Source organism: Mchenga conophoros, linkage group LG22, assembly GCF_057382185.1.
Source record: "Mchenga conophoros isolate Kocher_MC1m ecotype Shallow Benthic linkage group LG22, M_conophoros_male_GT1.1, whole genome shotgun sequence".
Classification (NCBI taxonomy): Eukaryota; Metazoa; Chordata; class Actinopteri; order Cichliformes; family Cichlidae; genus Mchenga; species Mchenga conophoros.
In genome coordinates this window covers 15,711,351-15,724,529 of record NC_140546.1, presented here as the reverse complement: position 1 = coordinate 15,724,529, position 13,179 = coordinate 15,711,351, and the positions used below count along the sequence as shown (strand labels likewise).

Genomic DNA, 13,179 nt, shown 5'->3' with positions numbered 1-13,179 from the left:
CATCCTCCAAAAACTGTGTGAAGTACAGATGTTTAAGAACTAACTGGCATTACATTAAAGGCATTTCCTCTGTCACGTATGCATATTTAGCTCTGAAACACTAGGATTTAAACATTTTAGGATTGTGCACCTCTGTATTTATGGTGTTACTATAACAAATTAATTAATGATTAAGATGAAATAAAGCTAATTAGCTATGTTTTTGTGAGGCGATGGCTTCGGCTTTTTAAATGGGACAATTTTGTGTTGAGATTTGTTGAAAACAAGCTATTATTCCACTGTTTTCTGACTATTCATGGGCAGGATTATTATTTGAGACAAAAAAAAATGTTATAGCAACATTTTACTTTCATTGAATATTTGTGAGACAGAAAAAATACTTATCCCACTTTTAATAATACTGGGGGGAAGAAAACATTGAATTTTCTTGTTATTCTAAAAAATCTGCCTTTGATTTAAGCTGAGTTTACACAGAGAGAGATGATGGTTGCTGCTGATGGTGGTGGTGGCTGCTGCCGTTCCCCCTCTTTCACAATTCCTCCCAAAGTTGACAGGCAAGATTCTCATTTTCCAGAGAAGAGTGATTAATTTTCATCGCTCTCACCTCGCTGCTCCTCCTCACTTCTTCACAAAGGCAGATAATTGAATCCGGCTCCTCTCTCCGGTCTGTCTCTTCTCTCTCTCTGTGTAAATTCAGCGTTGCAGTCATAACTCTGTCCGAATGTTTCCTCTCCGGATGATGAGCCTCAGCATCGAGAAGAGTAATTCCAGACCTGAATTACTGCGTCTTTGGCCTTTTATTCGCAAACCTTTTATTATTTCCTTCTGTTAAAAACCTCCATCTGCTTTTATCTGTGATATAATTCAGCTCAACCTGACTCTGGAGGGTTGTGTTTCTTCACAGATTTGTGTGTTTCAGCGAGTGTACATAATAATAAAACCTCAGGGCAGCAGTTCCGCAGATTTAGCAGTGTGACTGTGGCACCTGTGTTGGAGAAACACTGAATATCTTGTCATGTAAATGGGTGACTGGATGTGCAAACAGTCATCTCCGTGGCTCCTATAAAACTGAGTGATAGAAACATAAACAGGATGCTTTACCACTCTCGCAGCGCACTGCAAACCTTTACTGACATCCACTGGAGAATCATGAGATGAGCTCTGCATTGAGGCAAACAGGATCAGCTTCACGATAGCTGCAGATAACGTCACCCGTTTGTAGTTTATTATAGTGAGACTGGAGAGTTTATTCTGAAATTTACCATTTAAAATTAAAACACACTATATGCACAGTAGATGATATTAAAATTGAAATGGGAGATTTTATTTCCTATTAAATGTTTATGCCATTTTTTTAAATCGAAAGGCCAAAAACACAGTGAGCAACTGTATGTATGAATACGATGGTAAACTGAATGAAGAAATCAAAGAGCCATTTTGGCTGCAAAACCCTGTGATGTACTTTTATCGCTTTTGACCTTTTTAAATCAAAAAAAATCTTGATTTATCAAGAAAATATGGCCAATACGTGCAGATGATACAGACTGGGAGGAGTTTCTGCCATGTGAAAAACTAAGTACACCCTCAATGCTTCCTTAGTTAGCATGTTACATGTTAAAGTTCATGACATTAGAATAAGAAAAAGACAGAATGAGCATGGCTTGTTTGGGAGGGTTAACATAAGACATCTTCTTCTCTCCAGGAAGAACGTGGCAGCACAGCTTAGGTTTGCAAAGCTGCATCTGAACAAACTGCAAGACTGCAAAACAGAATATCAGCACAAACACCCCATACCAGCTGTCAAGCACGGCGGTGGAGGGGTGAGGATTTGGGCTCTTTATGCAGCCACAGGACCTGGGCACCTTGCAGTCATTGAGCCCAGTGAAATCCTCTGTATACCAAAATATTCTGGATGCCTGCAAACTTCAGTGAACTGAAGCAGTCTTGTAATGGAGAGTGGGCCAAAATTCCTCCACGATGATTTGAGAGACTGATAAAGTCATACAGAAAACTATTAGTTCAAGCTATTCCTGCTAGAAGCGACTGAACCATGGGGTGTACTTATTTTATCACAGAGCTGTATTGACTCCTATTCAAACTTTTTCACATCACTGTGGATGTTTATATCCAGATAAGCCATATTAAACTTAAACAGTGATTGTATAATTTTTATTGAACATATTTGTGTAGGTTTTTACATAAAAACAAAGAGCACCAAATAGAACAGTAAAGAAAAAAAATGAGACGAGATGGATCCAAATTTTGCTAAAATATTTTAAATCTGTTGATGTTTTTTAAAAATGCATTGATAAAATATTGAATTTCTACAGAGTCTGTGTCTCGTCAGAGTCGATCTGCTTGGGAGGTTTTACTTTCACATAATCTTTTATCTAGTTAATTGATCTGATTTACATTTTGGTAATTATCATTAATATTCGTGGAAGCTTAATTTGAATAAAATGTGGCAACTGAGGGTTGAACAATGTGCCTTTAATGTAATTCTATAAATCACCGAGAACAATGAAAGTGTTTTTGATGCATGTCATCAAGAACGTCCCGACAGTAAATCCACACTTAACTCTGAGATTTACTCCATGTGGAACGCCATTATGAATCCAGCCATGTGCACATCGTCATTCCCAGCATGTCAGAGTGTACATTAAACAAAAAATAAGTCTTGACTCCTTTGGGTCACATGTGGAAGTTTTGATCCTTTCTGTCCTGCTCTCACTAACATGCTGTGGTCCTCTTTGGCAGAACGCCCAGCGACTGGCAGCTGGAGCTCAAACTCTCACCACGCCAGTGGTCTCTGTAGCCACACCGAGCCTCCTGGCACAGGGGCTGCCCTTCTCCGCCATGCCTACAGCGTACAACACAGGTGAACTCAACACGAGAGCTTTGGCAGCAGCAATATCCTTTTTAGATGAAACAGAGTTTAATAATTAAATAACAAGTTTATGTAATTATTCACCCTGATAGCTTAAAGAAGAAATCTATTTTGAATTCCTGCTGTGACCTTTGCCCCCTCTCAGAGTACCAGCTGACCAGCGCGGACATCACTGCTCTACACGCTCTGGCGTCACCAGGAGGCTTGCTGCCCACCGGCGTGTCCACATGGCAGCAGCAGACGGTTTCCCAGCCAAGTCAGCAGCAGCAGCAACAGCAAACACAGCAGCAGCTTAACTTAGCATCACTCAGCAACTTGGTGTAAGTCTGCTCTTCATCTTCAGCAGTTGAACCTGCACTCAGGTCCAGAGACGGTGGCAGCTGAGACGTTCCTGTAATGCCTCTCTAACCCTTTTAATGCTGATGTACTGAATCTACAGACTCTCCCATTTAGCTTGCATGATATCCATACCATGACCTTTATATGCAAGCAATCCACATCCTTTTTTTTAGCGATCTGGTCTCTCACCAGCATCTCACCATCTCAGCCTTCTCATAACATCAGTCTGAACACTGTTCGGCTTTTTCTGGGTTGATTAAAAAAACAAACATTACGTGGAATGAAGAAGTGGTTTTATTGCCTCACAGTGGAAACAAAATGACACAACTATCAGATAATTATTATTATCGAAACCCTTTATCACCCACACGGTTCTCAGTCAACTAAAGCTCCCCTGAATAACCTTGTTAGGCAGCGTGTTTATGTACGCTCAACTGACTAGTAAACATCAGGTGGCTCGCTTGGCTGAAAAGGCACTACTTTTCCTGTTAAAGTGAATCTTTTACTGGAAGTCATGCTCCTGTCATTGGCTGTTATTGGCTGTAGACCACTGAATAAGTCTCTTTGTTTGCCCCTGTTGCGTACAACTTTCCCTGAGCCATGCTGAGACACAAATAAAGAAAAAATATCACAGCATCAAAAACAAATATGATGAAGCTGCTTCCAGCTACACTGAGAGCTACACAAACTCCTTATATTGGAAGAAGAATACAGGTCACTGCATCTTTAGACTGTGTGCACAGTGAAATGTAGTACAATGTCTTACGTAAATAATTATAAATGGGATTGTGTGTTTTACTTCCTACAGAGACAGAGTGCAACCTTTCATTCTGCAAAATATCGTTATAAAGGCCAAAAATATAGAATTTCATTATGTCAAAGGAATCTTTTAGGCTATTGTCTAGTTAGCTGTGGCGAATTATTGTTAGCAAACTTCTGTGACATTTTATGCTGTCCAAGATGAAAGCTGATCAGTGTGAAAGAATCAGGATAATATCCTCAACCGTGGCTACAAAACTGTGATTGTGCGTTGTACAGGGGTAAAAGTTCAACAGTTTTGTAAGCAAAGATAGCGTGGGACAAACTTAGGATGACCCTGCTGCCACAGCGTTTATCTACTCACATGCTTATCAACCAGACAGCACCAAACAAACTTAAATCAAATATATGGAAGTAAAACTTAATTGCCTCAGAAGCAAAATGACACAACGTCAGATGATTTGCACCAAACTTGGAACAGAAAAAAAAAAGGTTAAAAATGAAATCTATTTGAAGTTTGGCAGCAGAAAGTTGTTTGTATGATCTATCATCCAGCTGTTATCAGAGCCAACAGCCATTTGTCTTCATCCCAGTTCAGCATTAACCTCGTAGAGTCTACATTCATCAGACTTGTTCTACCCAAATGGATTAAATCCAGGATTCATAGCGAGGCTATATTCACCTTATAAAGATGCTAAAACTGTCGAGTGTGTGTAGGCATTTCATTGCAGACATAACGTTACAGCCTTCTGAGTTACCCACAGTTTACAAACTGACACAATCCTTTAGCTTCATTTAAAAATCATAGCGATGACAAAGTGATGTTTAGATATTTAACCAATCAGCGACAAAGTGGTGTCTGTGTACTGACAGTGGGTTAGAGCTGCGTTAAATCTGAGCTGTGGCAACATTGTAACTCCAAACCTTTCTGATACCCTCCGTAGTAGCTTCCCTAAAAAATATAACTACACGTCACTCTGATGTCACATACGTAGGCTAAATGAAGGTTGACTGTTGATGTTATGCGGTTTTTACAGTCTTAGTCTGGGTCACTGAACTCTTCTTGGTGGAGGCACCTTCACTAAATACAAATTCACAGGTTAGCTGTGTGATGGTAGGACCTAAATGCACTCTGTCTCTATAGGTTTAATTCAGCTTTGGTTTCCCTCAGCTCAGGAGGGAAACACAAAAAGGATTTCGATCCTTGGTAAACTATTTTGTCAGTCAACCTGAAAATTTATAGGAAGTGAGAAACTGTTTTAAAGAATCGCCACAGTTCCTCGGTCCTGATGTGAATGGTTCCTCATTTTAGGAAACAAACCTGCCCGCATTTGTTTGTCAGCACAACTTTGGCTCGTCCTTCATGAAAACATTCAGTCAGACTTTGCCTCATGTGAAGATGTTAGATCTTCTGCGTAGGAACGTAGGGGGAATAATTAAATGTAATTTCGATGTAATTCGGGACTTGCATGCACAGTATGATGCTATTTTCAATATGGAGGAAATGCAGTGATTTAGAGAAACTGTTATCAAGTTAAGCAGATGGTTTCACTGTTTTTCTCCCTTAATAAGCAGCATCTGGACTGGATTATATCAGTGCGGTGTGGGTGTGACTGAAGAGCTGTGTGAGCTGGGTTGGGGTTTGGTAGCGTGAACACCAGAGCCTTGAAGTGTGTTCTCTCCTCTCGTCCACAGCATGTGGGGCGTGGACAAACAGAGCAGCGAGCTGTCTAGCCAGGTGTCCAGTCTGGCTGCCAATCTGAGGTGAAAAGCCACTAATAGTGTGTGCGTGTGTGAAATGTCATGACCTTGTCTGTAGGGGGGGCTGTAGTCCACTTTGCACTTGAATGGGATTCTGTCTAAAACACAAACAACACTCAGTGCGTGCTGCCGTAGACAACGTTTCTTTTATTCTTTTTACTAACAACCGGCCTTAAAAATAAACTTTTTGAGCTTATTATTAATTTTGGGAAGACAGAGCAGGAAGAACTCTTCAATAAGAGCTTTCAAGAATATTTAGACTGTAAAAGAAAGGATTGCTCCGTCTATAATAAAGGCCTTGAAGCTACTCCTCATTTCTTTATGTTTTCTAGGAAATTTGGAAATACATGCAGCAGTTTATTGACACCCGAATGGGAAAAGAGTACATAAGGCAAAAAACTGCATGTTTTGTGTGTTCATCATCAATTTTGACATGATCCTCAACATCAAAGAAGGCCCAAACCATGACAGAGCATCCTCTGTGTTTCACTTAAGAAATCGGAACAAACTCTGTTTTTGTGACAGGCAGCTGGTAACGACGTCTCTAAAAAAATACACTTCTAATTGGTTCTTTGCTTAGTTGTCTGTTATGCATAGAAAACATTTAGGGGCTTTCTTATGCTTGAATGATTCACAGGTCAGTGTTAAGTGGTTTAACAAACAAAACAAAACAAAAAATGCTCAGGTACAAGGATTGGACCGGTAATGAGTGAAAAAACAACCAATTTCCAAAGAAACACTTGGAAGGAACTTCAGAAATCCTGGAAAACTACTGTTCAAGATCAAAATACATTAATGTCTTTCTACTTGGAAGCAAAATATAAAGAAATGAGGGGTGACATAGGTATTTTACCTAATTGTTTTCACAGTGTATTTCCAAATTAGGCCAATAGATATTTACTTAAATTGATCATTTATATATCTTTTTTTTTAAATTTAAACATACATGGATACGGTGGCCCTTAAGGATCAAACAAAAAGCTGCAAAAACTGAACCAGCAATTGGACAAAAGGCACAAACATTAAAAGTAATAATTTGTACCATGTGATTTACATGCCATCATGTTCGCCACTCTCAAGCTTTGAAGAAAAGAACTTTGTCCATGTTTTTGCATTCGATCTTGTACTCTGTTACTTCTTTAGGGCCACCGTCCACACTCAGGTTTTCCGATTAACACGTGAATTCCTGCATAAACGCTCCACACATTGTGTATTGTGTATTTGTAGATCAGAAAACAAGATTTTCTTATGGGTTTTGTTGTGCTCTTGCTTCCAAAACATTATGAACATTATTGCTGTTGTTGAAAAGAAAACGTTGCCCGCAATAATGTTTCACACCTCTCTCCACACATGCCTTCTCGTCCACCTGTTCCCTTTGGTTTGGGCTCCAACATTTTGTTTTCTTCCCACAGTGTTGGCTCTCCGTCCAACCTGCTCTTGGGTAGAGATGAGTGGTTGGGCCGGTACTGTATCACACTTCCTTTTTCCTGTGTGTCTGTGCGCTTTTGGCTGCGTCGCTCTCTTAGCATGTCTGGTGCCGTCTGCAGTCAAACAGGAAAAGAGACTTAGTTCCGGCTTCCGCCATGTTCTCTAACCCGAGATTACTTTGTGTTTTCTCATTCTGGAGTTTCTACACCGTCACAGCTGACTCATTGCAAACCACCCTGTCACTCGAATCATTTCACGCTTCTTCGGCTGTTCTGTTGATCTTTTGGGAGCAGTTGGGATCTTAACTCCTGCTTTTAAAAGGCTCAGATTTGATTGTTTTTATGGAATAATGGAGTGTTGCTTTTCCCTGTTGGTGCTGTGCTTCGTAATGTGGGTTATGTCTTCACATGAGTGGTCTTCCAATTTTTCCATATTCCCTTTTGTCAAGTGGCTAATTATTTGTAAATTGTCTCTTGCTTTTCCTCTTTGTTCTGCCCTTTGTCTTCCTTCCATTTTTCTTCCTCTGCCTCTGTGACCCCATTCTCAGGCCGGTGACCAACATCCCTCAAGGCGCCATGCTGACCGTCAACACAAGCTCCGGCGTGAGCATCAAATCGGAGCCCATCTCGCCCGGCCGGGATCGCAGCACCCCTTGCCCTCCTCCGTCTACCACGCCATCCTCGACCTCGGGAGGTACCATCCTGACTGCTCCGCCTCAATACCCCGGCTCCCTGCTATGCCTGGAGCCCCCGACCGGCCGCTCGCCCGCAGACAGCGTAAGCAGCAACGCCAGCTCCTTCGAAGGCAGCGACCGCGACGACGCTGGAGCAGCCGGAGGTGGCACTGCAGGTGCGGGAGGAGGAGGCGGTGGGACCGGAGGTGGAGGTGGCAGCTCGGCAGGTCCCACCAGCCGGTCCGTGCCGCCCGACTTCAGCCCGTCGGCCGAGCTCCTCAGGGCGTCGAACGAACAAGACCAGGAGGGAGGAAACATCAAGCGCATGAGATTGGATGCCTGGGTCACATAAAGGCACCAACACCTCCTCTCTGCACCCACAGTGAAGTTTTGGTGACTCCCACAACACGCACCCACACTCATTCTTAGTCCCACCACCACTGCCCCGACCCCACTGTCATGTGACACTATCATCACACACAGTTATATTACTCAGCTGCGTCACTCAGACTTCAGAGGCTTTGCCAAAAACCCCATTAAAAACAAGCATAAAAATCCTGATGGACGGCTCCGAGCTCAGCTGGATATTTTAGCCCCTCGGATGGAGGGACAGTAGATTTTTAAAGCCTTCTTGCTTGAATGGACTCCCACATATTGATATTTTTCTTTTTCTTCTTTGGTAGAAATACGTTGTTTAAAGTGAAACCACGAAACAAACATTTCTCTTTCACACGGTTTCCGTATCGCCTCCATGTATTTACATCGACCTCCTTTCATTTTAATACAATGTGACTCGTGGCCTGTCGACATTACGGGACTAATGCCGCACGACTCGCCACTTCCTGCTCTCCAGAATCCAGCGTTTATTTAGGCTGCGTGCTGTCGATTCTCCTGTAAGGCACTTCCAAACTGCACTAAAGGAAATAACTTTATCTGGACAAAGACTGAGCAATTTTTGGCACTGACCAAAACAGACTCAAGCAAAGGTCTTTCTAGGTAACAATATTTCTGTGTCAAAGGATTTTTTATTTATTTTATTTTTTTTTGCCTCTGCTGCCACGACCTCATGCAACCAGGCAGGCCCCGAGCCCCTCAGGTGGCACTCTGCAGCTGTGTGAGTCGAGCACCTCGCCAGAGTGCCAATATCAACTTCTCTTTGAGATTTAAATAAAAGAAGAGAAACAAACAAAATGCCAAATGCCCCTGTTCTCTATAGGGACATGCTATCGCTCGCACTGTCGTGAAACATTGAATTGTATTGGCGGTCACTTTGTTCACAGACTGGGGTGCTCCTCCCGTCCTCTCACCTCATCTCCTCTGGAACTCGGATGGAAATCCAGCCGGTTACTCAGCTTATTAGCAGGAGTAGATGCCATCCAAGTGAAATTCAATAGTAAGAGTTTTTTGAGCCTCTGTTGGCTCTTTTTTTTTTTTTTAATTTGATTTGATTTTTTGGAGTAGGGAAGTATTTGGTTCTCTAAGTCCAAGTGTTCTCTATCTGTTGGTATTTTAAAACTCTGTTAGTCGTCCAGAAGTAGGAATTCCGACTTTGTATAAAAATCACTCCTTATACAAAAAAAGCTTTGATGTCCTCTTTAGCTCTCTATAGCTCTCCTTAGCTCTTTGCCGTGTTTCGAAAAAGTGAAAGGAAAAAGACATTTTTCTATATTTCTACCGCTTCAGTTGGCGACAAAGTAAAAGTAGCTTTTCGGCTTCAACGACGTGTATGTACATATGAATATATTTGCATAGACTTTGCTAGGTATCCCTAAAAACAAGCAATGTGTTGATTCTCAGTGGATCTGTTTGCATATATGAGTGTGCATTTGATATGTTTTGAGATACAGGTGCAGGGGTTACGCCGCGCTGGGTGGTGCCGGCGGATCGGACGTGTTTCAACTAAACCTATTTTATTCTAGTGTCGATGGTGTGTGCACTTTCCGTCTCTCACTCACAGAGGCCTGCTTGGTTGTGGTGTCATCATATTCGCTTGCCACAGTTCTTCTTCTTTCTTTCTTTTGAAGAAAAGAACCCACGATCAAAGAAAGAATCCTACACCGTGACATAAACTTATTATCAGGACACTGCCATTCACTTCTAGCGTAGAGAGGTAAAATACACTTTGACGGACTCGTGTAAAATCTTTTCCACGTCACTGTAAGCTGACAATTTCTTTTTTTTCCCATCGGGAAAACCAAGTTTGACGTTTAAGTGTAGCTTTTCTTGAACAAATCTGTTTTTCGTTGAACCATTTCAAGTGTGTGTATTGGTGTGTGAACCCAGGCTGTTTATTGCTCTCGATTACTTTACCTTTTTTTTCCCCCTGGAGACGATGCTCAAAGTGCAGACCGGCTGTTATTTAAACAATCCTACACCTTTCCGTCAGTGTAGGTGAGCAGCGTTTGACGCCGACTCTGGGTTCATGCTGCGAGTCGGAAAAAGACATTGGGGCCGCGTGGGATTTTCTCCAAAAGACTGACGCGTCTAGCGGCGGCGTTGCTGAGGTATTTCATCGTCATCATCATCATCATCTTTCCTAGTATGTGTGGAGGGTAGTTTTTCACTCCACTGATTTCAGGTTAGCGCTGCTTTCCCCTCTCAGTCAGCCACGGTTAGCAATTTAACAGCCAACACTTTCAAAGAGCGCTTATTGGAGAAGTTTTTTTTTAAAGGAATACTTATACAGTGAGTGAGAACGAGGAGATCTGTGCTTTTACTTATGTGGTCAGTATGTACACAAAACACCAGCCAACACGCCTGATGCTTACCTCTAATGCTGCATTTATGAAAGCGAATTATTTACATTATTTACAGCTTCAGATTCAAACGTTAAAATACAAATTTCCCAAAAATCACTAAAGAAAGTGAATAATGTGTGATTCCCTCCAGAGTTTGTCAGAGTCGGGAAGTGATGCAAGCATGAAAGCTGTCAGTAATCTTTAGTGTCTCTTAACCTTATAATGCCCTTAATACAGGAGTTTCTGAGACCTCTATCTCATTAACATGATCAATACTTGCCATAATTTTAAAAACTTATGGATAAAACTCTTTTTTTTTGGTCTAAAATTGACATTGTTGTTAACAAAAAATTGCCAAAAACACCCAGTGTATCAAACGCGATACAAAGAAATATATAGCAAGTATATAATCAAAATATATCATACACAACATGATATAGCAAAAACATTTTTTGTTGATTTTGCTTTAAGGGTTAATGAACATCTCAGTTTGAAAAAAACCAGAATTTTCTGGCTGTTTTTTGATGGGTTGGGTCTTACAGGATTAAAAAAGGGTGCCCATTTTTCTCCTTATACACAATATGAGTCTAGATTCGATTGTTTGAGGACCTGTGTGCAAATTAGATATGTCACCAATCAAAGCATTTTACGTGTATTATTTAAGCATCGGCCTAAAGTGCAGTAAATCCAAGTGAGAATCTTGAACCGTTTGCAGGCCTGTGTCACCGTTTGGATAATTTTTACACACTTAAAATCAATTCAATTAAATTTGTTGTTTTTATCCCCCGCTTGTATAAAATGTACATAAATAAATTTGGATGTCTCCACCTGACATGTCTTGGTGTTAACGACCATAAAGTCAGCTCGAGCTCAGTTATGCGTCGTCTGCATCCATTTTCACAATACTATAAAAGTATCGAGCTCAGGCATTTACATTACACAACTACAAGCCGCGGCACATCTCAGAGTTGAGATGCAAGATCTCAAAATTAATGCAGCACTTTTTTTTTTTTTTTAAGTTAAAATGACAGAGTGAGCTTTAGAGGTGCTGGCAGGCAGTGACCGCTGGACCGTCGCATCGAGCCTCTTCTCCGGCCTACATCCCATCAAGAAATTTCAAGATGTCAAACTATTCCTTTTGAACACTCGGGATGCGTGTCCGCCTTCCTGCAGACAGAGCTAACGATCTCCTCTCGTACCACCCGCTCATTTCCACTTTTAGAAAAACTCACCTTCAGTGGCATCTCTTCGTTTCTGTGGGCGCTGATGTTTGACTGAAATGTGACACCACACCGATTGGCTTTGTTCATGTACAAAAGGAAAAAAAAAGGTTCTCTGTCCAATCTAGCAGTGTAGTCACAAGACAATCTATATGAGAAATGAAAACCTGCACCCCTGTTACTTGTTGTGTACAATGTTTTTTAGAATCTCACTATTTTTGGATTAATTTGTGCTGGTGACAGTTCCATTGTCTATTATTATTATTATTATTATTATTATTATAATGATATTATTATGGAGCTTTTATTTTATTGCTATTTTTTGTGTAGGATAGCCAACTGTTTTTAATTTCCTCTTTCTTATTTTTCTCTTCCGTATCATAAACATATAGTACTGGTTTCCTTTTTTGAGGCAACTTTGCTGACAATTGCACGATCAGTTATTGTGGTATTAGCAAATGCAATGAAGGAAATACCAGTTAAATGCTGCAGTTTTAATTAAGATACAGAATATATTTATAAAAACGGGAAACAACTGAAATTAGTAAAATCCTGAAATTTGAAACATGTAAATGCATGGGATACAGGTAACAATGACATATGTTACGTACAGTAATGATAAGGACATGCATCAGAGATGAGTTTTAAAACAACTCAGAATAATGTAGCATATGAAATACTAAAGATGAAATTTATAGCTAATATATTGTGTTGAGCTGGTCTGCTTTGGGTTTTGTTGTAAAGAAAATATTTCTTTTTTTGTTGTTTTTTTTGAGAATGATATACAGTTTGTGTATATTTTCATATACAAAGTATGCACTGATATGTTATTGAAATTCTATACCGCTTTTACAAAAAAGTGTTTGTTGTACCAAAGTATCCAAGTCCCTTGAAACCTTATCCTTTTTGCGTATGTTTTACCGTATTTTATATATTAAATAGACAAACTGAGTGAAATGAATTTGGATCTGTGATTCATTTTTTTTGTTGTTCCTGCGTCGAGGTGGGGGCAAAAGTGCTTTTATAATGACTCATCCGGAACATGTGGCGGCACAGCAAGAGGTGCGAAATACTCAGAAATCTTTGTGAATTCAGTCCATTAGTGCATTCACGTGTCTCTCTTTCCTTTTTTCCTTCACCTCTTCATCCTCTGCTTATTGTCACAGTTACAAACACGTGAGACGGAGGTTCGATTCGCACATTCGACAATAACCAGACGGCCAAATTTAGCTCATCTCTCACAACCTCTGAGGAGGTGAGCAGCAGCTGTGCATCAACAACATCTGAGATTTAAGAATGAATAATTGTAGTTTTTCTAAAAAGCCAATATTATCTTTTAAGGCGCTGTTATTGTATATGGACTTCACTCATTGT

At 40.6% G+C, this 13,179-nt stretch overlaps 1 protein-coding gene across 6 annotated transcripts in view; it reads left to right on the top strand.

Moving 5' to 3' along the window:
* Positions 1 to 12,766, top strand: part of LOC146549164 (myocyte-specific enhancer factor 2D homolog) — a 32,280-nt gene extending 19,514 nt beyond the window's left edge. For 3 of the 6 annotated variants that reach the window (XM_085263362.1, XM_085263363.1, XM_085263361.1), the window contains 5 exons: positions 2,758 to 2,878; positions 3,033 to 3,207; positions 5,681 to 5,749; positions 7,159 to 7,209; positions 7,722 to 12,766. In XM_085263362.1, the coding sequence (XP_085119488.1) occupies positions 2,758 to 2,878; positions 3,033 to 3,207; positions 5,681 to 5,749; positions 7,159 to 7,209; positions 7,722 to 8,199 (894 nt within the window). In that variant the 3' untranslated portion in view covers positions 8,200 to 12,766. The remainder of the gene's footprint in view (positions 1 to 2,757; positions 2,879 to 3,032; positions 3,208 to 5,680; positions 5,750 to 7,158; positions 7,210 to 7,721) is intronic. The other 3 variants (XM_085263367.1, XM_085263366.1, XM_085263365.1) reach the window with 2 other exon arrangements.
* The last annotated feature ends 413 nt before the right edge of the window (positions 12,767 to 13,179 follow it).